The sequence below is a fragment of the Embiotoca jacksoni genome, unplaced genomic scaffold (genome assembly GCF_022577435.1).
Source record: "Embiotoca jacksoni isolate LCO1_2020_lvr unplaced genomic scaffold, fEmbJac1.0.p SCAF_12, whole genome shotgun sequence".
Lineage (NCBI taxonomy): Eukaryota > Metazoa > Chordata > Actinopteri > Embiotocidae > Embiotoca > Embiotoca jacksoni.
Genome location: NW_027185252.1, coordinates 9207699 through 9235318, shown reverse-complemented (window position 1 = coordinate 9235318; position 27620 = coordinate 9207699). Strand labels below are relative to the sequence as shown.

Here is a 27620-nt window from a genome sequence, read left to right as displayed (position 1 = left end):
GAGACAGACATCAAATAAAGCCAAGTTCATTGACGGTCAGACGGTCAAAGTTCACATGGTCTACAGTAGAGGGAGGCGTGTATTGAGGTTGGAAAATAGTTGTTTTCTATCTCTGGTGATCTATGTGTGTGGAGGGACCATTGACTCTAACATGTGACATGTGTTTACATAACTGTGAGTGTGGAAACTTAACAACTCAAGGCAGACGGAAATGAAAAGAAAATACGTAGTTTTGTTGGTGCTGTCTGAAAAATAAGAAAAGTTGTTTGATAGCATACTCTAAGCCGCTTAGTGGATTAAAAGTAACATCATCCACCGGTAGAGAAATCCTTTCATTTAATCAAAGCATATCTGCCGCTAATGCTGACTGGGGCACTTCATAATTGACAAAAGAAGAGAATTGTGCACATACCATCTCTGCATAAACACAGCTATATCACATTTAGTTTCAGTCAATCAGCAAATATGTAAAAAAAAAAAGATGCATCTCCTCATTCATGTCTTCAAATTCTTGTGTATTTTAGGGTAAAAAATTTGTAAAATGTGAAAAATGTATTCAACAAAATGTAGTGACTATTAGTGACTCCAAAGCACCACCATCAGGGCATTTTTGATGTCATGAAATGACCTTAACATCATGATTGTAAAGGTGAAAACAGTTTGTTTTTGTGTGTAGTATTGTCAGCCACGGTATGAATAGTGTCAAGTGGTCAGAGTATTGCCCACCCTGTACTGATCAAAATGTGCGGTTTAATGATTTAAAACAGCGATTTCTAAAGAGCATTGACGCACAGCTCTGCTTTAATCCAGATTACACTGAGACACTTATCCTGTAAAAATACTGTTTCTTCAAAACAAAATATGTGTTTTATAATATTCAATGTGTTAAGTGTGCGCTGTTGCTGTCTTATGGTTGAATTTTGAATAGATGTCCATTTATTTTATGTAAATCACTGTGTACGAAACGGTGAGATTTCTCAAATTCAATTAATTGATTGGAAGAGCAGCTGTGGTCAGAATTACCATTGATTGTCATGTGGCTGCTCAACAAGAGTGTGTGTGTTGCTGTGTGTGTGTGTGTGTGTGTGTGTGTGTGTGTGTGTGTGCAGTCTTATGGTGTCAGGGTTATATAATCGGCCTGACAGTCAAGATCATTAAAGGAGAGTGTGATGGACCTGAGGCAGAAGACTGACATTTTACCTCCTTTATGCGCCTGACTGGAGCAACGCGAGGTGTTGGCATCATTTGATTTGAGCAAAGAGGAGGATTTGGCACCGACCTAACAAAATTATGCCTCCCAGTTTGGCCAGACTGGTCTCATTCCCCGCTCACTGACAAGCAAGGTGATTCTGTCCAGAAAAGGACTTGAAATAAGAACAGTTGGGAAAACTGGGATGGCTGCAACATTTTTCTTTTCATATTTCTTTGTAGTTATTCAACATCTCTTTGTAACAGAAAGTTAAAGTTTAACAATAGAGAGTTTTATTAGTTATTTGAGAGTCATTTTTAGCCAAGACCAAAAAGTTGAAATATTACATCAGCCTCTGCTGTACTTAGTGTGTTGGTGCTCATTTGCAAATGCATGTTTACATGCTAAACTAAGATAATAAACATTTCAATTGCTAAACATCATGCTACTCATATGTTAGTAGCATTTTGTTGTGAGCATATTTGCATGCTGATGTTACTATAGCTGCATGGCTTTGGACTACATTTTTTAGTTTATTTCAATGAATCTTTTGGGTTTGTCTCACATGCAGAATTCAAACAAAAACAAATACAATTTAGTTATGAGCAGGACCGTGTGCATGATAAACTATGTAGAAAACACCATTTGTCAACTCTTTCACATTTTAAATCTCAACCCATGCTTCTAATCTGTCATAAATGGTATCATCACAAGCACATATTTACTGGGTTTATTTTGTTACAATATTAGTAGATTATTAGTTATTTCTTAAAAAAAACAAAGTAAAACAAAACAGAAAAAAACATCAATTATTGCAAATCAGTTATTATTTTATGACAGGTTGTCTTTAAATTTTTAATAATGTTCTTGTGGATCAAATATGTGCATCCATTATTATTTTATCACATTATATTTTTTCACTTAGATCTGTTCCATCCTCTGGTCATGACAAGTATCCTAATCTGTAATTATACAGCTACTCCTAACTCTAGCAGCTCATCATGTTATGCTGTATGTTGTAGGTCATACAGCATGACATCACGTTAATACAAGTGAACTGCGCGTTAAATACTTACTACAAGGTTGATGCTCCACGGAACATCCATACAATGCAATTTATACAATCTATATAATTCACATGAGGTGTGTCTTTTTGTTGATTAGCTGAGGGACGTGGGATTGTAGGGGGCTGTCACAGTTACTCATCACTCACCATATTGTTTTTACTTTTCCTCTTCCTCGTTGCTCAGGGAGATACCGCTTCATATATCTTTTCTCACTTAACAGTCTTCACACTCTTTGATTCTCCCTTTCTCCTGAACTTGTGGCCGTACTGCTGCAGTAAGCCTCTCAAAAATCTCATATGAAAACTTCATTGGTTGACCAGACACAATCCGGGGTGAACTCTAAGTACCTGAATATGTTTGATTGTAAGAGAGGGAAAGTCGATGAAAAAAGATTAAATGAAAAAAAACGCTAACCGTGCTCCACTGCCAGACATTTGGATTCAAAGTATAATCCAGCAGTTATTTGATTTAAAGGTCTGTCCAGTGTATTTTAAATAATTAATCTGAGGACATCATCTGTGGCGACACATTAATATTAGCTACTAATAAACTCTTTAAAAAGAGAATTCTTTGAAATTTCAAACATATCTAGAGTATGTGGATTTTGAAGTCTTCATATATCTTATATACTTCCACATAAGTGATCAATTCATTTGTAATAAAACAGTATTCTCAGTGCAGAATCGTCTTCTTTTTATTGTTTATTGTTTTATATTTTATTGCTTAAGAAAACTAACTTTCTTACTACAAATCTTATTTCATCTCAAACTGCTATGCACTCATACTCTGATTTTCTGGAGAAATTGTAGTGAAAAAGTCTAAATGAATTGAGCTGAATAGACACACTCCTATTCTACTTTTATGCTGAATTTATTTTTCTAATTATTTCTTGCATAATGTTCTTTGAAAAGTCTAAAAATCCCGCTCGTGTTGCCAGTTGATGATGACCTGCAGCGGTTTAGGAAGTGGGGTCAAAGTAACTCTTCCCACCAGATGACAGTGCCATATGTCCATCACGGTCTGGGGACTTTGATATACATGTCATCAAGGTTCTGGTTTGAACTTCTATATTGATTATAAGTAAAATAATCTGCCCAGGACAAAATTAATCCTTACTTCAAATACTTTTCGTCGTTTGAAGAGTCTAATCCGCAGTGTTTTCCTGCGGAGGACTGAATTAGCTGAAATAAATAAGATAGCTGCTGATGACACAAGAGCTGGGTTTGCCCACAGCACGTGTTACCAGTACATAATTATGCAACAACCCGCTCCACTGACAGGCTGTCGTCAATTAATCTGCTTAGAAACACCAACTGGGAGCTTCCACTGTATGTTGCAACCTCTGGGTGTTATCTTCATCGTGCTGGACAAACACATACTTCACTGTAATTGCACTGACACACATGCAGTGATGAATGATCTTTAATAACGCCACAATGTAGAAACAAGTAAGTGTCATGTATTTGAATTATTAGCATCAACATATACTCATAAAGTACCCAAAGTACTTATTGTGACAACAGCACATTTTAGATACAGTGTATTGTCATAGTTCATATATTAATGTACACATTGTTATCATTACCTGTGGTAAAGGTGGTGGTAAGATCATTTTAGCTTCTTACTTACACACTCTGGGCATCTTAATCTAAAATAATACGGTTTAATATAATTGTTGATTACATTTTCAATTAATGATCTGAATCCTCAAAGTAGTAAAACTTTCATTGAATTTATTAAAGTAAATAATACAGAATTTCCCCTTGAAATGTAAGTGAATAAAAAGTATGAAGTTGGATAAAAATGAAAATAATCCGTAAATTACCTCAAAATTGTAGTAATGCAGAGCAGTCAAGTAAATTTAATAAGTCATTTTCCACCTCTGTAAACATAGCTGTCATTTCAGTATATTCTGAAGCATTAGTCAGAAAAGATTGACATGTATTAGATAAACATTATGTTGCTTTTAGAATATATTTGAAACAACAAAAAGACAAAGCGTTTAAATAGTTGTAATCCTTTATTAAGCATTGTTGGATCAAGTTTTTATTATTTTAGTTTGAACTTGAATTGCATTCTGTAAATTATAAACATCAAATAAACTGACACAAAATCTAATTCTTACCAGAGTTTACAGGATTTACAGGTGACAAATAATTATACAAACTCTAGTGCGTATCTCTATTGTATATATACTTCAGCCCAGTATCACACCAAAGCATGTAATATACTCAAATTTATTTGAAGTAACATAAGTAAGTTAAACACACAACGCAACGCATTTTACGGAAGTAACTTAAGAGTGCCATCACTTATTTAAACACAAAACACAAAACTTTCCAGAACCTAAACAACCGAGCCGAAACCCCGTGTACTTTTCACACTAGCCAAATCCAAACCCAAGAATTGTCTAGTGGACAAACAAGTGCATTACATGCTTTAGCGTGATAGCGAGTTGTTGCATCATAAAGAATGGGATCGATGGTCATCCAGGCTCCTAACATCCAAAGTCCAGATGTTTACCACTATTTAAGGATATTAAAGGACTTAAACACACTTAAACTATTTATCCATTTACATGGGAGAGTCAGGGTGTGTATGGGCCTCTGTGCTGTTGAAGATTTACATTATGTCATGAATCACATGTATGCAACATAAAATAGAAACGGGATCGGTTACAATATCTCCTGTGTTTAAAAAGTCACCACCTTTCTTTGTAGATCAACAGCTCTTGTAATGAATTGATTAATTAACAAACTCACTGCGCTCTAATTAAAACAACGCTAAAAGAGTGCACTTCTTGGTTTTTGAAACCTACTGTAAGAATAGTGATTATATAATAACCAACATATTATTGTGTATTGTTTAACATTTTGGTTAGACAATACATTTTAATGAAATGTCAAAGTAATCCCCTGCTTCTAAGATAAGGTTTGTCAGGCAAGAAACTCACATGTGGAGAAACATAATATTTGTTAAATACGCAGTAGTTAAAGAAGTATTGAGATGCTTTATTTAAGTAAAAGTATTAATAAGCCACTACAAGTAAAAGTCCTGCATTCATAACTTCACTTAAGCAAATGTATGTATCATAATTATTGTTGGCAAAACTTACTTACAGCATTAAAGTAACAGTACTCATGTTGATGTTTTCGGATTAATATTACTGCTGCATATGCATTTTACTGCTGTAGTTGTTTTAAGTTGTCCTAATTTCAACTACCTCATATCTTGTTGGTTAGTTTAATCGACAGTAATGCATTATATTCATAAAGATCATCATATGTTTGCAGCGTTGCTATCCTGTGAGAACCACATATCTCTGAAAAGTCAACAAGGTCAGAAAAAGGTCTGGACAGAAATGCTCGAATTGTAATTTTAAAGGTAACTAAAGCTGTCAGACAAAATGTGGAGTACATGTAGTGGAGTAAAAGTATGAAGTTGCATTAAATGGAAATACTCAAGTAAAGTACCAAATACATGAATTTGTACTTAATTAAGTACAGTACTCGAGTAAATGCGATTACTTACATTCCACCACTGCAAATAGGTAAATGAAATGGTGTCAACACATTCTGAGTTGTCTTATTTTGGTAGTATTTAATTGTCACACAGACTCTTGTCTTTATTTCAAATGTGAATCTGGAGGCGAGAAGCACATCCAGTTAATCTACAGCTGCAGACTAATCTCCAATTTATTGTGGGGGCTGTGTATTGAAGAATGGTCCTCTTGTTTAGAGGATTAATGCAGTTCTACCCTGGATACAGAGCTTACGCATGACCTTGCATAGCATGATGAGATATCAGTGGCTTGCATGCAATACCACATTTTATTGACGGAGGCAATAAATCAATGAAGAACGCTTCCTTGTTGTCCCTCGGGTACAAAGAGGTCACAGAATGTAACTGGTTTTAGCTGAGTTAATTAGATATGTTTTAGGGCCATTCCTCTTCAACCAGAGAGTAAAGACAGGACACTTTTGAGGAAGCATAAATGTTCAAATTAGTGTTTGCTAAGGAAATTGACGTACTGATAAATGACTGACTGAGCCCAGATTACTGCCTCTTTGTCTGAAGGACTACTTATTTATATCGTGTTTCAACTGACAGAAAAGTTGTGCTACTGTACATGTTTGCGATAAACTGCTAATGGTCTTATGTAGCTAATGATTAATGCCAATATTTACAAGCATCATAATTTGGCTTGAATTATTGCTTTGCAGGACTGTTTGTATTTTAAGTGGACCCTTAAACTAATACAATACTTGGATGACTTCGGTTTACAGTAAACAATTCTTAAGATGAGCTCAAAATATAAGTCATCCCAATACTTAATTAAAGAAATTACATTAAAATTTTAAATCAGACAAATCACATTACAGAAGTAGCCACGTCCAATATTTTGCAGTATTTACTGTACGGTGCAGTGGATTAGTGCAGCTGCTTTGTTTAATTAAGATCACTTTTCTGCAGCGTTAAAGTTATATGTTAATTCACCATACTGTTACTGCAAATTGCCAATCTTTTTTGAAATACAACTTCAGGAACAGTGGGAATGAAATCCAGGACAGATGCATACAAGGGACAATGGGTGCTACTGCTCAAGACACAACACAAGCACAGACACTCACAGACAGAAACAGCTAGGTACCTGTGAGAAACCACCAGGGCAGAAAGTCTGTGTGATTTTTGCATGGTTAGTTTATTTGGACTTGTTCTCAATTTGAGGCACATCAAGCTTTTCCCCGGTGAGGAACTGCCAAATGCCTCCCCTGTAGTTCTCATTTCCCAAAGCGTACAGGAAGACATTGAAGGTAGGAGAAGTCTTAGCCAGGATCGGAGCAATCTGCAGAGACAGGCACAGCAAGGAAGGCAGTATTTAAAACACAATGTTTTTATATATAGATTCAAGTTATTCTGATGGCATGAGATGTAGAAAATGTACACATTCCTGGAGAAAAATGGTGCAGTCGGTGTGTTGTTTTAGCCAATTCATTTTAGGTTTGACTCCACATGAAGCTCTGCGTTTCCTTTTTGATACTGCCAGAGGGGGCGCCAACGTTATGATTCTTCAAATTCCACACATAGGGACTTTAATATTCAAGGTTAAATATTTAACTGTATATGTATACATATCCAAAATGCAACAGAGAACAGCTTAAATGACCTGTATTTTAGAGTACATACACTAATATGACTCCAACTCGTCCAGAATGCAGCAGCCAGGCTTTTTTACTGGTTTTAACAGTCGACATCACATTACTCCAGTTCCAGCCTCTCTCCACTGGCTCCCGGTTGGTTTTAGAGTTGATTTTAAGATTTTGTTGATCACTTTTAAGGCCCGCCTGGGTCTGGCCCCGAGCTACATTCTTGAAATATTAGCCCCTTATGAGCCAACTCGCAGCCTTAGATCCTCCGGTGGGGCCCTTCTGGCCGTTCCAAAGTCGAGACTTAAATCAAAGGGTGACCGTGCTTTTGCCATCAGGGGCCCCTCGACTTTGGAACGACCTACCTGAGGAGATAAGGCTTGCAGAATCATTAACTTCTTTTAAATCACTTCTTAAAACACTTTTTTTTATTTATAGAATTGGCTTTATGTGATGTCGTCCTTTTATGCAGTTCTTTTGTTCCCCTGTTTTTGTTTGTTTATTTTATTCATTTATTTATTTGTTTGTTTCCTATTCCATTTGTTTGGTTTTGTTGTATTCATTACTTTTATGGTATGGTCTTTTTTGCCTCCTGTTTTCTTAAATGTTTACCGGTATTGATGTTATGTTTGACTATGCTTTGCTTCTCCGAAGAGCACTTTGTAAAGTCTGTTTTTAAAGGTGCTATATAAATAAAATTATCATTATTATTATTATAATATAGTGGAGTTATAGAGGAATTATACTGGAGAGTATTCATGTGAGAGTGTGCACTGCTTCGCCTTACCATCCTAAGTTTTGGTGAGACCAGGTTGGCATTCTCCACAGCAGCGTAGAAAGCCAGGACGCCATAGGGGCCCCAGCAGAACAGCATGGTCTTAAGAGGAGTGCTGGCATTGAACTGCAGACGGGGAAAGGGTAGATAAAAGGTAGAAAAGGAAAGGAATAGAAAGTGGGGGAAAAAAAGAGGATCAAAACAAGAATGATTTGTTAGCCATGAACCATAAAGAGTGAGGAAGACAAAACAGCCTTGTGTCATGAGGTTTTCTACTTGGAGGCAAGTCACATGCTTGGAATAATGTCTGGGAGAAACAGAGTATCTGTGTTAAGATCCTTAATGCTAAGCTAGAAAAGAGAAACAGTGGGTGAGGCAAAGGGCAAATTGTTGTAATCCAAAGTTCAGAGTTAATTCTGAATCAGAGTTTACACATTCGGAGCGGCCTTTTAACCCTCTAACATGTAGCTTCAAGTTTTTTTTACAATGGTTTTAATTTACATGGTGTAAAACTTTTCCACAAGAACTTTCTATAAAGTTGTGTCGGATTGAAGAACATTTGGCTGCACTGTAATGCCTGCCCCACCGATGGGAGGCAGATCATCTCTCCACTTTTAGGCCTTGAGACACATTTTTATTCCTCCAAGTTTTATGGAATTAATACACTTTTCTCTTGTATATATAAACTGTGACAGTGTGTGCCTGAGAGCAATTTGATTGTTACACAATTACACTGTTCTGGTGGAGTGCTTCTGACGACTTCATGTTTGTAATGAAAGTGTCTCCGGCCAGCTCAGATGACTGTAAGTAATGGGTTTATGCAACATAAAGTGGGGCCAGCTGATTCGGCCCATGCAGAACTGCATGAACTGTCTATTCACAGATACATAATTCTTGTGACTGCACACCAGCTACCGCCCGCATTCCCAACAGAAGCACCAGATCTTCCGCCTGTGGCAGTGACCTTTATATGACACAGCGTGCGTGCTCCTCATTCACACTGTTTTGTTGCTCTGAATAGAGGCCAATGTGAGGAAGTCATGTTTATGCTACGGTGAGGAGAATCCCTTTGATTCCTTCCATTGAGTTACTTCCGTTCAAGGCGAGCTTTTATGCGAGTATTTATGCATTTAGTACATTGTGCTCTCTTATTTATATAATGTCTTGGATTTCAGAATCATTTCTAGATTTCGATGCATCATGCAAAGAACCAAATTTGGATTTCGAGCTACGGAGAATCAAAACTGCCAAATGACTCAACAAATGAACATTCCATTAAAATTTGCAAAAAAGAATGTTAAAAACTTGAATACGCCAACCTAACAACACAGCTGCCCCTAATTGTTTTTTTCTTTAGACTTATGTTATAATTTTGTATTTATGTATTTTTCTCTCTGTATCCCCCATTTTTTTTTATTTTTTTATTTTTTTTATTTCTTTAGTTTATTTCCTCATGTATTTCTGCTTTACTATGCAAATGGGGGGTTGTCATTCAAAGTCTGTCATGGGGTCAACTTTTTTCCTACTTTATTCCTACCAACATCAACATGCACAGATTGACTACACATGCCTTTCTCCCCGTACTGGTGGGTCATTTACTTATTTCTTTATGGCTTATTTATTTTTGGCAGTTTGGGAGCTCCATATCGACCAAGTGCAGTAAAACTGAGCCAATCTGTCTGTATTTTGATATGAAAACAATGTAACTATGCCAAGTTGAATCTGAAATCTGCGTTACTTTACATGCAGAGTATACGGAATTCCTGCTGAAGGCTCCACTTCTAACACTTTGTCTTTTTTTTTTTCATAGTACTTACCCTGGGGTTTCCAGTCTTCTTGAATTTCTGTGCAATGGACTGGTAAGAGGACATGACAACAAACACCTGGATGGCCATGTTAAAGATGCTCATTGGGATTAAGTAGGACACGTAGTTTCTGTGGAGAGAGAGACACACAGATGGCTATAACATGAGCGTGAAGCTTCTAGAAAGGGACAAAATTCACAAAGTAATCTATTTTTATCTTGGCATCATGTAGTGAAGAGCATATGTGTGTGCCTGCAGCACCTGTCTCCCTTGCTGATGTCCAGAGTGCAGCAGGTCCTGAGCGGCTCATAGTCGTACTCTCCCCAGCCAATGAGGGGCATGGCTGACCAGAAGGCACTGAAGAGCCAAACAAATACAGCCAGGGTGATGGCGCTGCTCCACTGCAACTTTGTCCCTGACAGAAACAAGATGCAACATGACTATTTTAAAACACCTACAATGGGATGAAGGTATGCTGGATGACGTGTTTTTCTTATTTTTTTAAAAAAAAAATGTCTCACTGCTGCTGAGACACCACTCTTCAGTCATAGCTGTAAGAGCAGTGTGTTGTTTATATCAGAGCTGTCTAATAACACTGTAAATTATGTGCAAACTGCAGGTGAAGTGTTGAGTCACTTCCTCCCCACATGTCTATCCTGCTGTGAAAAAAAACAACATTTGATTTGATTCTTCAGTGTTGAAATAACAAAAATGGGTTTTTATTACCATTCAAACATCCCAGGTGGCAGTTTTAACATTTATCTGCTTATAACAAATGTTATAAGTATATTCTGCCATTATTTTGTCATAATAATCAGAGCTGTCTGTGGCAAATGAAAAAGACTGCAGACCACTTGTTGACCAAGGCAACATGAAACACATTTGTTTTTGTCACTGTGTGTTAACCTACAGGGCAGGTACTCAAGCAGGTGTCAACTTACTGGTGCAGTACTGGTGATATCTGTCCCAGGCGATGGCGGCTATGAAGTGGATGCTGGCGAGAGCTGTCATGAAGCCCTGGAAGCCGTGAGTCTGGCATCCATCAGAGCCATAAGGCCAGTACCTTGAGGCAGAGGGTGTGTTTGGCAGGGATGAACTTGTTTAGTCAAGAGCAAAGAATGTGTGAAACATGTCCCTTCAGGATGAGCTCTTTATAGCAGGATGTGACCAAGCAGCTTATTTACTTCAAGCTTGTCTCAGACCTGGATGTATGCTGAAAAAAAAATATATAAATAATAACTATAATGGTATCTGTAATCCCTGAACTGGTGAACAGAGAGCAGCATCTCTCATCTCCTGATTGCAGTTAGAAAATCCTCTGCTTCTGCACATGACCGCTTTCCCTCCTCTGTAGAGCCTTAATTGTTTCTCCCTGTATCGATTACAGCTACTCGGTGTAGATTGTTCATCTCAAGTGGAGGTGCGCAGTGCTGTCAGCAGCATTATTTTCATCATCTTCATTATTTGGCCACACGTGGTTCGCCCTTGATATTCAGTACGAAAAGGGCTGGTTACATCACTCACCTCAGAAAGCTGGAGAAAGCGGCGATCGTGGCGTTCATGGAGATGCCCATATCAGCCATCGCTAAACTGAACACTAGGAAATTGCTGGGAGTTCTGAGCTCTCTCACTTTGAGGAAAGCAACGACGGTCACCGCATTTAGAAAGAAGCCCAGCAGACCTTTAGCGGAACATAAATAAACAATTACAATCTTGAGAGCAAACAGTTTGATGGCGATGAATGGAAATCAGTGCGCACATCGGTGTTTATTACAACACATGCCAAAGAAGACCAAAGAAAACACACTTGTCTTCAAACGGCGCGTTCATTACGTTGTTTATAGGCTGTAGGTGAAGGTTAATGTGCGAGTTTAAAGCCACAGATCCAATATTCCTCCCACATCATTACAGGCGGCTATCAGTGACCGGGTGGCGGCGGGTCCTGTCATAGGTTAGAGCTACACACAGCAAGCACAGCCCTCGTAGTATTTGGCTGAATTCCAACACGAAACGAGAACACTCACCCTCCACCAGCAGACACGAACCCAGGGAAAACACATCAAACTCGGAGAAGCCATCCGGTAAAGGGTACGACGACACCATTCTGAAGCCGATTTGACACAACAAAGGGCAGCTGTCACAGACTTCTAACTCCTCTCGGTCCGTTCGTTTACGATGTGCCTCAATGTGACTGAGGAGAGCCCGCTTTTAAAGGGGCATTTCACGTGAAAAGCATGCAGTTTATTATGCAAAGCCCCTCTCTGGCCGCAGCCCCAATCCGCGCAGGAATGTCTTAATGAACATAACCACACAAACCGTAACCCTTAATGCGCATTTGCCCGCCGCAACGACAAAGCCCTCAATTAGTTACACAACAAGCCATTGTGTTTTGGTGTCTCGGCGAGGATGCAGGCGCAGCTGATGGTAAACGATGAGACGACACATTTGAGGCAACTCGCAGCCCTGCGTCGGTTTAAGGAAACACAACAGGTGTCTGTAGATACACCACCCGCAGGTCAGAACAGCAGACACGTTTAATAAGAAAACCACAAACATTGATTGATTTCTCCTATTCACCTTTGCTAACAATGTTATTAGTCATAGATCTCCACCTTTTTGCCCCAGCTGTTTGATTTGGTTGACATCCAGAGGATACAGTGTTAAAACCACAGACATTAATAGGTGTAAAGACATATGCTTTTATCTGCAGACAAAAGATAAGGAAACATATTTCCAGATTTTAGCCTCCTACATGTACACTGATGCTTTGCAGCTCATGCACACTTTATTAGAAATATAGGCTAATGTATGTAATGTACCTCAATTCATTACTGTAACTCTGCCTTTTTACTGATTAATGACACAAAGTGATTATTGTGAAATCACTGCAGAGGATTCACGTATGTATTGTTGATTTGTATCTTTATTAATCCTTTGTCCCATATGGCAGGACTCTGTGAAAGCGTACATGACAGCAGTGATTCAGTGCACATCTTTTTCTTGTGTGCAGAGAATCAAACTTTTGACAGACACACTGACTTCATGAGATTAAACTAGCTGTCCTCTGAAAGGATGGAGGACAACATAACATTTTTGGACCCGCAGACACAACAGGTGCCATCAATTTGGTATGGGGTTTACTTTGTGACAGCGGCAGAATCTGGTGTACAATAAAAGGCTGTGTTGGAGGTCAATTTTAGTCAACCAACAAGTGTGTAAATTACATGAAATCCAGCCACCATCTCCAGCCTTTAATGGATCTGTCATGTCTCAGCTGGAACAGCATTTATAGCTTTTCATGCCATAAGGCTGGAAGGGAAACCAGCCTGATATTGTGCAGCTGAGGTCTCTCTCACTCAGGATTAAAATATCAGAAAACTTGCGAAATATAGGTGAAAATGTGTCGGGTGCTCAATCATATGGAAATGCCAATCCATTTTTAATTTATGGACACTTTAAATCTATCTAAAAACGTGTATATCATTTAAGCAGCTGTGTATCAGATAATGGGACCACAGCAAGAAAAATAACCATCAAACTAATGTTTCAATGCACATATTTACAATACCAATGATATTTTAATTCTTCTGCACTGAAGCAAAGTCTCAAATTCCCTTTCAAATGCTTTGTTATATGTGCACAGTGATAATGATATAGCAAACACCCTTATTTATTCAAACTAACTTTGTCATATTTATTTTTATGTGACATTCTGCACATGAACAATGACATTGCACCTTAAAGAAAATCCATTCTTCTGGTTCATACAAAGTGAAAGAACTGGCTTTACTGTCTTCAGTAAATGAGATTAACTACTTGCATGAAATATATAATGTTTTTAAACATGAGGGACTACGATGGCGCAACACATTCAGAGCCTCAGTACACATGCTTCTTAAACCATATGTGAAACCTATTAGTCAAAAGAATTTTAATTGTAATGTTTAAGGAGAACAATAAAACAAACAAATTCGTTAATAGGGAAAACTGAAATAAATCAGTATGTGGCACACAACACACACACATGTCCACATAGAGGACAGAGGGGGAGATTGACTATGTCATAATCAAGATTTCTAAATGAAGTAGGTCACCTATTTTTGTTTCTGATCTATTATTAACCTATCGGGTCTATTAATCTTTGTCAGACTTTTTGTTGTACACTAAAACCCATGACCTGGCTCTTTAGTTAAATTTGGATCAGATGTATAGTGGGTTTTTGGTGCCAAATTGCTCAAACATATTTAAAACATGCATTTCGTCATCTCTTCAGTCCAGAGTCGGCACACTCAGAAGTGCCAGCCAATTGTACGCCTGAACTTCTAGTGAACTCAATGGACAGGTGCCAAATAATACATTACCTACATTACAAAACAAAAGCTTTACAACTGTTTCCCCCCCCCCCCTCGTAGTGTGGGATTATGTTCAAAAGGGTTACTGAGGTAAATTCTAAAGGCCAAGAGTCCCTTTCATTCAAAGTGATTTGACATTATTCCCTTAGTCTGGTGTTGTTTTGATCTAATACTGACAATTTATGTTGGCTCTACTTACTGTAGTTCCCCTTGATAAATAGTTTACATGTGTTATTTTTGTGCAGGAAATGAATGAAATGTGATGGAAGTGATATTGTATGAAGTGTGATGGCCATTGAGCACAGATAAAGAGAGATACATTTTATTTTCTGTAAAGAAAATCATTGTGACATTATGTTATTTAACTAACTGCTGCTAATGCTTTACTTTCACCTGGATCTGGCCTCATCAGCAGGACCCTTTTTTTTTTTGAGAACATTTACAAAATGTGTATTTCAGTATTGCTCGTTTTTTTTTTTTTTTTAATCAAAATATCCGTCTCTGGGGGTATTTGTTATTTTGTGATAATAATATCCATTCCTATTAGTTCTCAAAATAAAAAATGGGATGGCAGATTAAAAAAAATGTTAATTGAACATCTACTGTATGCAGAGGCCCCAATAAGGTAAGAGCCACAGGCTGTAGGGGCCACCTTGTGGTAAAACATAGTGCTGCCCACTTTCAGATTATCAGTCACGACAGGGCTCAAATGAACATTTGAGGGAAAGAAAAAAAAGAATCAAACATCACAGTGGATTATGACCATTTCGGAAGTGTTTTTCTGTGATAATAAATAGGGACGTCTCTGCGCAGCCTATCGGATTCCGGGATGCAATACGCATCCAAATGAAACGAACGCCAGTCCTTTCGCTAATCCTTGTCTATCCTTTTTATCTCGGGGCTCATAGCAGACTGATCACTATGGGGCAGCGAAGCGGTGGGACAAAGCCATGCGGATGATATTCCTGTAAATGAGAGGAAAAAGCAAGTCTGTTTGACTTCAGTGGGGCGCAAACTAGGCGCATGTAGGCAAACTGCGTATGCATAAAAGTGGGCCAAAATGTTCCTCGTCCTGCTCCTGGGGCTCTGCGTGGCCACAGGTGAACTTTTCTCCCCAGTGAGCTCCTGCCCTTCACAGTGCAGCTGTTTTTACCACAACCTGAGTGATGGATCAAAGGCCAGGTAAGGTGGATGTGCAGATGGAAATTATTTTATTTATATAAAAAAAAAAAAAACACACCACAATTTGATGTGGTTTGTGCGCAAATACGCATCTTCTTTGATGGACAGGTCTTGTCCTTATCAGGACAGATGTTTGCATAGAGGTTACCATGTGTACAAAAGTTAATTCAATGAATGCATGTCAGTCCAATTTTATTTAATGCAGGATTATCTCTGAAAGGCACTTTCAACGTTCCCATCTATGCGTTTTATGTGTTTGGCTGGGATAGGGAATGAGAATTTATTCAGAATTGTTATCCTCAGGGTTTTTGCTGCCTGTCAACTCACTACATATTTATGTGTCCAGAACATGAATTAATCTAAGACTAGATAGATAAGATTTGTCAAGTTATTTTCATTCATTTTACTTTGTAAACTGTGCTTCCATGTAATTCGTGGAGGATGATTTGGAGGTGGACACAAATGTTCTTATGTATATCCCCCTTTCAGGAGCGTGATTTGCAATGATCCCGAGATATCTCTCGTGCCTGTCGGGTTCCCTGTTGACACGTCCAAGCTGCGGATTGAGAAGACGTCCATCCAGCTGATACCAAGCGAAGCCTTCAACTACCTCTCCAGTCTGGAATTCCTTTGGATGTCTTTCAACACGCTGTCCGCCTTGAGCCCGGACAGTTTCCGGGGACTGTTCAACTTGGAAGAGCTTCGTCTGGACGGGAATGCCCTCACCGCCTTTCCCTGGGAATCTCTCATGGATATGCTCAGCCTCAGACTTCTCGATTTGCACAACAACCAGCTCACCTCGCTGCCCGCGGAAGCCACCACTTACATAAAAAATCTGACCTACCTGGATCTGTCCAGCAACAGCCTGCTGACCCTGCCGGCAGAGGTGCTGTCCACCTGGTTGGCTGCTAAACCTACCCAAGGGCCGGAGAGCTCCAAGATGATACTTGGTAAGAGACAGCGTGCATAGTGACATCCAACTCCCCATTAAAACATCTAAAGAGCGCTTTAGACGCTCTCAAAGGAAATAAATAATTTAGTGCAAAGCAACATTCCTCAGTAGCAAATAAACAAAACATTTGGTAAACGACAAAACTTTGGATGCAGGTAGCTGTGATTAGTGGTAGATTTGAAAAAAAACAAAACTGTCCCATTAAAATTCAAGATGTTATGTGCTATGGAAAACAAAGTAACACTAAACTTTCAAAGATAAAGGTAAAACCCATTTAGCATTAATAGACAGCATATTGACTTTTAAAAAATGTTTTATCAAAGACTATGTTGCTGTAACCAAGATTAAGATTTTGAATGTGTTTGTCAAAAGCTTAAACTCTTATTGTGGGCAACCTTAAGTGATGGTTTATGTACAGATAATGAATGTTAACGAGTAAAAAAAAAAAATAGTTTACATAATGGCCCTACATATACTATAAGTTTGTCTTCATAGAAGAAGTTATCATTTTGACAAACACTAATACTTTAAAATCAATGGGTATTTTGTTTGTTTGTTTTGCTTTTGAATATAGAACAACAGTATGCATTGTGTTGCTGCACTTCCTATCTTATGTGAAAAGTACGAGCAGTAATACAGATGTTCCAGGTTCAGTAAGTGTTTTGGTCAAGAGAAAGAGGGTGAAAGGACAGCAAAGCCTGACCTTGATCACTAGACCCGCCCCCTCACCATCATCATCATCATCATCATCATCATCATCATCATCATCATTGCCGTAGTCATAGCCATGATGTAGTTTATGAATTAAATGTTAATCCTCTTACAGGATTAACATCCTAACATCCACACCAGCCATCTGCAGGCTGCTCTATCACTTTGCACACAGCTGGATGCTTGTCTTCTTCCTGTAGCCTCACTCTTCTGCCCTCACCCTCAGGTCTGCATGACAACCCCTGGATGTGTGACTGCCGGCTGTACGACCTGGTCCAGTTTCAGAAATCTCCCACTCTCTCAGTGGCATTTATCGACACAAGACTACGATGTTCAGCTCCGGAGAGTGTGTCGGGGGTCTTGTTCAGTGATGCAGAGCTGCGGCGCTGTCAGCTCCCACGTATCCACACAGCTGTGGCACGGGTCCGCAGCGCTGTTGGAAACAATGTGCTGCTCCGCTGTGGGACCATTGGAGTCCCTATCCCAGACTTGACATGGCGCAGGGCAGATGGGCGAGCCCTTAATGGAACAGGTGAGTCAGCAGCTCTGTGGGTGTCAGAGTCTGTCACTGTGTTGTGCCTGAGATAAGATGATTTGGTCTGCTCTGTAGTGCTGCTGTTAATTAAACAGAGAGCTACCAATAGCGTTAGTAAGATTTTAAGTCTGACTGACAGCTGTGGCCTCCACAGTGAGTTGTGCAACACTCATGGTGATCAATGCAACAATGTGTAATCAACTGCTTGGCATCTCTTTGCAATTTTATCAAAGGGAATATTTCTCAGATGCCAAATCATCTTTTGGTTTTTAATCTTTTCCATATTTGTCGTTTTGTAATTATTGCGTAATGACCATATTCTTCTCTCTCTGCCATCACAGTCCAGCAGGAAACCTCAAAAGAGGGAATTACGTGGTCCATCCTCAGTGTTCCAGCTGTGTCCTATCAGGATTCAGGGAAATTCATCTGCAAGGCCACTAACTACGTAGGGAACGCAGAGGCTGTCATTTCTCTCATTGTCTCTGACTCACCGAAATCAGAGGGGAACCAAACCAACAATGACAAGAAGCCCAAAGTCAAGAAACCAAACCAAATGGGAAAAGCTGCCTACCAGGAGAAACTGGTGGCCAGATATGTGGTTCCAACCTCTGCCCCTTCATCCTTGCCTGCCTTGGACCCTGGCCTTCTCCCTGGTGCAGGTGCTGATCCTGGACTAGCCAGTTTAAGCCTGGCTGACAGAGCCACCCCAGGTCCTGCCACCTCATCCAGCCCAGACGCACTGCTGGATCTGGAGAAGACGAATCTAAGCAACCTGGCGGCCAACACCTCGTCGCTGCAGCAGGACCCGGATAGGGTGGTCCGCTCAGTGAAGGTGGTGGGGGATACAGACAATACGATTTCTCTGAACTGGAGAGCCCCTAAAGCCAAGAACACTACAGCATTTAGTGTCCTGTATGCAGTGTTTGGAGAGAGGGACATGAGAAAGATCAATGTTGGAGCGGGGCAGAACCGTGTCACCATCAATGGGTTGGTGCCCAGGACCAAGTACATTGCGTGTGTGTGTGTGAGGGGGCTGATTCCCAAGAAGGAGCAGTGTGTCATATTTTCCACTGATGAGGCAGCGAGTGCGACTGGCACCCAGAGGCTCATTAATGTGATTGTGATCACTGTAGCCTGCATCATTGCGGTCCCGCTCACTGTCATTGTTTGCTGTGGGGCGCTGAAGAGACGCATTCAGAAGTACTGGGGAAAGAAATCAAAGGACATCCAAGATTCTTATGTGACCTTTGAGACACTGTCGCCCGCCACGAAGGCCAAAGGGCTCGAGGGCGAATATTTGAACAGAGTCAACCCAGAGGAGTCCAACAGACTACTGTCAGCCCGCTCCAGCCTGGACTCCGAGGCCACAGCTAAGATAGAGGGACAGCCAAATGAGTACTTCTGCTGACGTCATGCTCCAGCTCCAGCTCCAGCTCCAGCACCTGCTCCGCGTCATCTTCCTCGCTCTCACCCACATCCGCGTCATAACCCCAATGCCCATTCGCACGCCCATCACCACCCTCATCCCCATCATCACCCACATCCATATCCCCATCACTGCCGGTACTCTCACCCACAGCAACATCCTGACGTCAGTCCCCCTCCCACACGCTCCCACACGCCCACGCCATGGGATTCCCCCCCACCTGTCCCTCCTCGCTGGATAATGCCACCAACTCCACCACCACAGAGAGCCAACTTCTATCAGAGGACTTTTGCACGCTGCACTATAATGGAAATATCAGTTTAAAGAATTCGGGTAGTTCTAGACAATGTAATGCTTTTTGGAGATAGTGTGAAACTCACTGGACTTACACACATCCATCCATTAATAGTACAACTCAAACACTCACATGCTTTTAAAATAATGTTTTTTTTAATTTTTTTTTTATCACAAAGCCTGTAAGAAAAAACAAAGTCCAAAAACTGAAAGAGCATAACAAATATTGCAATTTATATTTCATCTCACTTGCATGGCCCAGCGAAGAAACCTTTTCAACCCAATCTGATTTAAAGGGAACTCAATGGTAGATCCTCCATTGTTTATATCATATATGTATGTGTATGATTTGTAAATACTTTACTGGACGATGTACACTACATATACAGTTAATTCTGTGCCTCTGTATATATCTGTCATATGTTCTCAGAGAAGATATACACATAGGCATGGTTGAACACTGGTGAATGGAGAGAAGCTGGAGCTGGAGAGAAGTACAGAGAGGACTGAACTATGACACAATGTAAATAGGGTGGAAAATGATGCAAAATCAAATGTTAAATGATTTATATTCCCAGCATCGAGACATACGGAAATCTCTCTATGTACCTATTTTGTGCCACCTAGAGGCATCATTACCCCATTAAATGTAGATCTATTCATTCCAATGATACTATGTATTTGAATTAAATACATTTTTATATATACTTATCCGGTAAGTGATACTGTGTGTTCTTATCACTTTTCATCACCTCCCCACACAGATACATTTTTAACCTCTGTTTCCATTCAGACCATATTTATGTTCTATTTTTAAGCTGGTGTTTGCTTTAACACATTTTCTTTTTTTATATTATTTATTCTTTTTGAACACACAATTACACAATTCAAAGTTGATATATCACTCTTTGTATGCATGAATAAAAGAATATAAATATAAAAGAATGAGAATGACTCATTCGTCTCAGGTGGTCTGAGATCTGAGTTTTTAAGTTAATAGCTTTGGTTTTGTTGATAAATTGTTTACTAATTCTTTATATATCAATTACAAGCCATTAAGAGCAATTTTTGTGTTTCCAGATTGTGAAAAATTATTCTAGCAGGTTTTTATCCTTCAGCAGGACATTTTGTCTTTTCAGGGATCCGCTAATGGGCAGCTTGTTTTCTGGAAAAACGTGCATAAGCTTTACTAAAATTATAGTAACCATCTAAAACTGCAGACCTAATGACTTATCAAAGCATTTAAAACTTTCACATCTTAATTAAATGGAATCAAAAGTATTTTCACAACCTTGTAACTTGTTCTTACATGTAAAGCATTAGCAAATTATTAATTACATTAGATAAAACTGCATGGTCGACCTATTAGCAAGTGGCACCGACTTTAGTGGGTTTGACCCAGTGACACCGTCTTCCCCAAGAACTAGATAGCACTTGTTCCTGCAACACATGTCAGGGATTAAGGTTTAATAAGCTTCTCTCGTCTGCCGCACTCGACATGTCTTGAGCACGAATGTAGTCCTCAAATTTAGGACTTTACGCGGACTATGGACATAATTTGTTACCTGCTGCTTATAATTGTGTTGAACACTCAAGCTTATGAAAGTTATTCTCAATGTTTACGTGGGTGCAGCTGTGTGGAGGAACGTCATGGGAGGTAAGACCTGGTTTCAAGCTGTCCAGTCTTCCGTAGGGTATTTGTAACCTGTTTAAGTATGTCGGTGGGTGACGGTGGATTCGGCAGTGGTGCAGAATAGCCTATGTGAAGTTTGCAGCGCATAAATGTTCTTAAAGTCGAGGAGTAATATTTGGTGTTCATTTGAGGTTTGACGCTCTTGATTCATGGACCTAATATAGACGTTAGAAATATGTTCATGCTACACAGTAACCTAGTGACCATATAAACTCTTCTGTTTAATCATAGGTCGCTCATATGTATGGAGGAGAGCGCGTTTGGGGCCATACCAGAGAACCTTCCAGATGATATGATAAAAATCCGAATAGAAAAATCTCACTTCACTGAAATACCCAGAGGGGCTTTCTCAAAAACACTCGCCTTGGAGAACTTGTGGTTGAACTTCAATGATATCACAGTGATAAACTCAAAGGGTCTGGAGGGTTTGGGCAACTTAACCCAGCTCCGTTTGCAAGGCAACAAGCTGCGATCTGTACCATGGACAGCGTTCGAGGACACGCCGGCCCTCAAAATCCTGGACCTGAAGCACAACCAGTTGGACGTCCTGCCGGAGCATGCGTTAAGATTTTTGCCAGGTCTGACTTACTTAGACTTATCTTTCAATCAGCTTACGGTCATATCGAAGGAGGTCTTCCAAAACTGGCCCCTCTACCAAAAACTACAGAGCATGGAGGAGCGGGAGGCGACCGCGTTCGTGCCGAACGTCGTCCTGGCGCTCCACGACAACGCCTGGCTCTGCGACTGCCGCCTGAAAGGCTTCGTGGAGTTCATCAGGTCTTTGAGCCCTCCAATTATTCTGATGAACTCCTACTTGATCTGCTCCGGGCCGGACTTTAGGGCGGGCAAGTTCTTCCATGAGATAGATCTCCAGGCGTGCGTGAAGCCCGTGGTGAGCACCCAGTCCGCCAACGTCAGCCTGCCACAGGGCGCGAACCTCACCCTGCACTGCGTCGCCAAGGCCAGGCCAGACCCTAGTGTTTGGTGGACATATGGTCTGAAGATAATCAGAGGATTTCATGGTAAGAGTTTGATACCCATAGCGTGTCATCCATACACCAGCTCAAGCGATAAATTGTAGTAAATTAGATACTTAAATACACATTTTAATCGCAAACCCCTGGAACCTTTCTTAAAGATGAGGAGGGCTAAATCTGGATATTGGCCCACCGCGATGGAATTACCACCCCTCTCTCAATCTGCTCAACACCGTCAATGTTGATTAAGAGAGTTGGGGATTATAGTGCAATGCTGCCTACCTAATGTTGGCCCACTGCGTAAAAGAGTAAACGCATGATCATGACTTCAAGCAACTCCTCCATCATAACAGCCGGGCTGTTACTCCCCTAGTGTCCTAACTGTCACTATTTCTAATGGCTACAGTCATCTGTCTCATAATTCTGGGTAGAAATCAGAGGGGCTAAAGTAACTGTAATTTAAAAAATTACAAATGACATGTATTCTTTATAATGACAAGTACTCAAGTAGAAGTAAAAGTAGGTATCAGTAGCCTAGGTATCAAAATGTACACTACACTACAGCTTGTAAGGCACCAATTGTGAAGCTGTTTTCCACAAGGTCAAAGGTCAAATGTAGTCAACCTGATGAATTGAAAAGCTACATAAAATCTGTCAATCCACAATTCCTATGGCTTATAACTCATCTATAAAACATTTAAACTAATTGATCTCAATTTTGGTCTATATTTTACAACAACAAAAAAATTCTTCTGTTTTGATCACCTCGAATTAGCCAAAAACAAGTCGTGACAACATCTGTAGTTTTTATATCTTAAGTGTGATAACAAATCTTTTATGTAAACATTGAATCAAGATTAAATAAACACACCTTTTATGCCGTATTTTACACATGGACCATGCAGGTATAATGCGAAAGAGAAATAGTTTACTGTGAGAGATCTCAAACATATTTAGTAGAGCTTAAACATTTGTTTGATTAATTCAACTGATAGAAAAATAACTGGCCACTATTTTTTACTAAATTAACCACCTGAGTAACAATATCAAATATGTTCTACTTCTCAACTATGAAAATTGGCTGTTTATCTTTGTATTATCTTATTGTAAATTGATTATTTCTATCTTTTAGACTCCAAAATAACAAACACTTGGATCACATCAACTTTGATTTACACAATTTGTGAATGGCATTATTTACTATTTTGTGATGGATCTAATGATGAATGTAGAGCTATGAAAATAGACAAAAGATCAATTGATAATGAAGAGAATTGTTGCAGCCCTACAACATACTGATGTCAGATATATGGGACTGTATTTCTACCGTATATTGTGAGGGATCAGTTGCATTATTATTGTTTAGCCTTTTCTTTTAATAGGGACAAGTGAAAAAAAAAAAACTTTTTCTCCAAGTCTAAAAACATTTTATTGCGAGAAAAGTTCCACACAGAAATACAGATGTCACCTGTCAAAAATCTGTTAAAAATAAAAAGATGTTAAAAATAAATACAACATTTTTACTGGGAGTTATGCAGATTTTTTTTGTTTGATTTCTGCCTTCAGGTTGTTTTATTTAAGCATGTGTCATAACTTTTGTTCAACTTTGTGTTGAGGGGAAAAAATGATTAACCAAAACACATTTTTCATACTGAGTTTTGCATTGTACTGTAAAGTAACATTAGATTTTCTCATTATCCATCCAGAATCTCAAGAAAGAGTGGACGAGGATACCATCAGATCCCTCCTGGTGATCCCCTCCCTCCATGCAGCTGACCGTGGTGTCTACACCTGCACTGCTGTCAACTTCATTGGAAACTCCTCCACCAGCGTCTTCCTGGACGTCCGCTCTGCTGACAGCTCCCAGTCTCCACTCCACCCGGGCATCCCAGCAAGACCAGGGGCCGGTGATGAAAATGTCTATATTGACATCCGCATTGCCAAACAGACAGTGCGTGGTATCTCCATCGAGTGGTACGCTGCCCTCGACCGACCTGCTGAGACCTGGTTCACCATCCACTTTGGTGCTGCAGATGCAGATAAGAATGAAATGATCTACATCGGCCCCGGGATCAACTCGTACTCCATCACTGATCTGATGCCTGCAACCAAATATGAGATCTGTGTAACCCTCAAGAACCAGGCACCACGTTCAGGCCAGTGCATTGTGTTTGTAACAGGAAGTGACATTACTATGATGGAGCAGAGGGAGAAGCTGATTCATATCGTGGTGATAGTTTTAGCCATGGTGCTGGCGGTGCCGATCGGTATGTACGCCTGCACCACGGACACTCGAGTTTCCTGTCTGGAGGGTATCATGGAGTCCTGGAAGAACCGGCGGAGAGACAACAGCTCGTCGGAGCTGGAGCAGGAGAGGCAGGGTACCTTCGACAGTCTGCAGGCGGCCAGCGATGAGGGCCTGGTTAATAAAGCTTCTGAAGACAGGAAGGTGAGGAGGAGGTCAGAGGACAGACTGCATAGAGGCAAAGCTGACCACAGCAGACTCACAGCTGAACTATATTAATTTTTTCAAGGAAAACATCACCTTATAGAACAATGTCTCACTGTAAAATATATTTTTGAAAAATAGAATAGAAAAAAAAATAGACCTGCTTTTTGATGCCTACTTTGATACTGATACAACTAAAGTATTCAGTGGAATGATAATATATCTGCCTTGGTTTTAATTTGATCTCTTCCTCTGTTCTAGGCCGGGGAGGTTGTTGCAAAGATGTGAATGATGCCCACTATGTCATTTCAAGGATTAGCACCACTGTACAGAATGTGCTGAAGTTTGTTTCTGTCCGAAGTATGACGTGTGTCTTGTCATCATGTTTAAATATTGATTATCAATCATTTTGATTTTTTTGTTTTATATGGCGCCTTTGTCATTGATTTAAATGGAATAGAAACAACTTTCTGATCAGGACTTTTTGTTTTTTAAATAGGTCTTTCAGTGGTGGAGTTTTACTTTATTATCTACTGTAATTATGTGTCTTTAGTGATTAAATATATATTGATTTGACTTCACTTTAGCTCCTCATGTTAACATTGTCAGGTAGCCTGATATGTTTTCAGACATACTGGATCCGGGATAAGAAAATCCAGATAGTGTTTATGAAAAATAATTGTGCACTTTGTTATTAGAAAATGTCTTTGTTAAATCTTCTTGTAGTAGTTTTTACATACTTCAATATGTAATGAAGTGCATTGGCTAAAGAGATTGTTTCATTAAAATTGTGATATCGATTTTAATATTTTCTACTAATTGAAATAAGTCTCCTTATAACAGTTTTTTAGATGAATATGCTGAATGAGTGTGAGTTACTAGATAGACTTTTGGTAAATGCACCACAGGAAATCTTTTCATTTTAAATGAAATTGGGCTTTCATGTGCGTATGTGTGCGTGCGTTTTGAGTTTTGTAACATTTGCCCTTGGCATAGAAGTTCTTAAAGCAGCATTTAGAGTGACAAAATGTCAAACAGGTTCCATTAATGGATCCCTTTCTGATATGATTGGGGACAAAACACACAGTCCTCATTTCTCAGAAGATTGTACTTCAAAGCTAATTGTATATGAAGCTTTATTTAAGACTTATGAGCATATGAAGCTTTAACTGTCTGAGCTGAAGGAATTTCAACTACAGAAGATAGCCACTTGAATAGACCAACAGATTTTTTTAAAGCTCCATATTGACTTTATATATACTTTTTAAGATGTTTTTGCACTGAATAAGAACTGTAGATTTTGTCTTCAGATGATGTTGGCACCAAGACAGACTTAAAAATGTATGAAGCTTTGACAAAAACCTTAATCTGTTTGATCAGCACAAGGTTACATTTCAACCATTATTCATGTTGTATTCAAATTATAACCTATTTATCTATTATGAAGTTTATAACAGAAACTTGAGATCACTGAAAATTGTAAACACTGTCTCCCTTTGACAGCCATGGGACTGAATTGTGATTATCACAGTTAGATTCCACTGAAGTTCTGTCGGTGAACTGTGACGTTTTCCTGACATTTCTTTAATCCTCTACACTGTACATGTACGTCATAGTTCCCTATCTCCCGGTTCTGCGAACAAAACACACAGCGGCCACGCGTCACACATGACCTGCGCTGACCAGCCCAGACAGATGGCACATCGGATATGCCTCGGCCAATGGCATTGTTCATTTCACATAATACCCAAACACTGGCATCCTCTCCAATATGACCTCCTGCCGTTACTTTATGACCAGATCATTCAAGCCCCCTCCTCCACATACGTGCTGTCTCCTGTGATGCAGGGAGATCCGTTCAGGGGTTTAAATGCCTGGCTGTGAATGGCAGCTCTCATTTTCTAGAGCACAGATACATCTGCTTTCTTGCTTGTTCAGATGTGTTTTATATGATTTGAGGGTGAGGGATTGATGCTGCTTTTTGTTGTAATCCTTATCTACTGTGTAGGACACATGAAAATGTGAATTCTGTAAACACTCAATTTAATCTTTTTTCAACACAGAACACATATGAATTGCATGTTTATTTAGCCTTATCTTAATTTTCTCCTTACATACCCTGATGCAGCATAAAGCAGAGTATTATTTAAACACTACACAACAGCTGCTGATCTCATGGGTAGGATTGCTCAAAGATCAGGAGGTAAGCCTATTCACATAGTGTGTTATTTCTTATTTTTCTTACCCAGAAATTATACATTGTATTTACCTTTTAGAGCTTCCACAGCATCAAACATAAAACAGGGTTTTTGAACCCTGCATGCTTTCTTTCATTCTAAAGCATCAATGCTCTTTGCAACTTTCCACTCTGTAATCCTCTATCAAATAGCCCGGTAATCCTGGCTGCCTCTTACATGGCATAATGCATGATCATTTGGGCTGCTCCTCATATTCCCTCATTCCACTTCAGAGCATTAACAGCTTGCAACAGTGAAACAATGTTGACCTAAAATTTGGGTTTGGTTCCTCAAGAATCTTTGGGAGTGCAAAGGCCTGAAAAAATGGCACATGACCAATTTACAGAGAAAACTATTTGTATGTATTATTATATATATATATATATATATATTTTTAAATAGTTTTTACCTTGAAAAAAAAAAAGATCATACACACATGAAAATGGGTCATCTGAGGCTACAGAAAGTTGAATGCCAGTCACACACATCTTGTCAATCCAAACTAGATCAGCGCAGATGGACTTTTGGTTTGTAGCCAACAATGCAATATTGTACAAAGATGAACAAGTTGTTTTTTGGATTAGAGAGGGTAATCTGCAAATTTCATGTTTTATGTAACTTTGAGATAGTGTGCATGTTTGGCTGATGTCTACACAAATACCCACAGAGTGGTTTAGTGTAACTTCATAATTAGTGGTGCTGACATTTACATTGGAGCTAAGGAGAGCAAAAGGGCTTGTATCTGGATAATATATTACATATTTTCGGAACATCTGGTGAGGTTTTACCAAAAACAACATCATATGTGATGTTGTTGTGTAAGGACTTC

At 39.4% G+C, this 27620-nt stretch overlaps 3 protein-coding genes across 3 annotated transcripts; 2 read left to right on the top strand and 1 right to left on the bottom strand.

The window, feature by feature from the left end:
* Nucleotides 1-4263: 4263 nt before the first annotated feature.
* On the bottom strand, nucleotides 4264-12413 carry rgra (retinal G protein coupled receptor a). Its single transcript, XM_069144624.1, has 7 exons — nucleotides 12008-12413; nucleotides 11508-11664; nucleotides 10925-11046; nucleotides 10245-10398; nucleotides 9996-10113; nucleotides 8191-8304; nucleotides 4264-7102 (listed from the first exon to the last, which is right to left on the bottom strand). The coding sequence occupies exons 1-7, from the start codon at nucleotides 12084-12086 to the stop codon at nucleotides 6959-6961; spliced, it is 888 nt and encodes a 295-aa protein (XP_069000725.1). The 5' UTR covers nucleotides 12087-12413; the 3' UTR covers nucleotides 4264-6958.
* A 2726-nt stretch (nucleotides 12414-15139) lies between these two features.
* On the top strand, nucleotides 15140-20301 carry lrit1a (leucine-rich repeat, immunoglobulin-like and transmembrane domains 1a). Its single transcript, XM_069144042.1, has 4 exons — nucleotides 15140-15517; nucleotides 16007-16467; nucleotides 17407-17712; nucleotides 18057-20301. Exons 1-4 carry the CDS (start codon nucleotides 15396-15398, stop codon nucleotides 19121-19123), a joined length of 1956 nt encoding a protein of 651 aa, XP_069000143.1. The 5' UTR covers nucleotides 15140-15395; the 3' UTR covers nucleotides 19124-20301.
* A 681-nt stretch (nucleotides 20302-20982) lies between these two features.
* Nucleotides 20983-24629, top strand: lrit2 (leucine-rich repeat, immunoglobulin-like and transmembrane domains 2). Its single transcript, XM_069144041.1, has 3 exons — nucleotides 20983-21092; nucleotides 21360-22150; nucleotides 23812-24629. The coding sequence occupies exons 1-3, from the start codon at nucleotides 20983-20985 to the stop codon at nucleotides 24627-24629; spliced, it is 1719 nt and encodes a 572-aa protein (XP_069000142.1).
* The last annotated feature ends 2991 nt before the right edge of the window (nucleotides 24630-27620 follow it).

Excerpts from the sequence above, each read along its gene's own strand:
- rgra (XM_069144624.1), bottom strand. The coding sequence starts at position 12,086 with ATGGTGTCGTCGTACCCTTTACCGGATGGCTTCTCCGAGTTTGATGTG. Across the intron at positions 8,305-9,995 it reads AGAAGACTGGAAACCCCAGG|TTCAATGCCAGCACTCCTCT; the intron begins GTAAGTACTATG and ends CCCCGTCTGCAG. Across the intron at positions 7,103-8,190 it reads TCTCACCAAAACTTAGGATG|ATTGCTCCGATCCTGGCTAA; the intron begins GTAAGGCGAAGC and ends CTGTCTCTGCAG.
- lrit1a (XM_069144042.1), top strand. The coding sequence starts at position 15,396 with ATGTTCCTCGTCCTGCTCCTGGGGCTCTGCGTGGCCACAGGTGAACTT. Across the intron at positions 16,468-17,406 it reads GAGCTCCAAGATGATACTTG|GTCTGCATGACAACCCCTGG; the intron begins GTAAGAGACAGC and ends CCTCACCCTCAG. Across the intron at positions 17,713-18,056 it reads GCGAGCCCTTAATGGAACAG|TCCAGCAGGAAACCTCAAAA; the intron begins GTGAGTCAGCAG and ends CTGCCATCACAG.
- lrit2 (XM_069144041.1), top strand. The coding sequence starts at position 20,983 with ATGGACATAATTTGTTACCTGCTGCTTATAATTGTGTTGAACACTCAA. Across the intron at positions 21,093-21,359 it reads GTGGAGGAACGTCATGGGAG|GTCGCTCATATGTATGGAGG; the intron begins GTAAGACCTGGT and ends GTTTAATCATAG. Across the intron at positions 22,151-23,811 it reads GATAATCAGAGGATTTCATG|AATCTCAAGAAAGAGTGGAC; the intron begins GTAAGAGTTTGA and ends TTATCCATCCAG.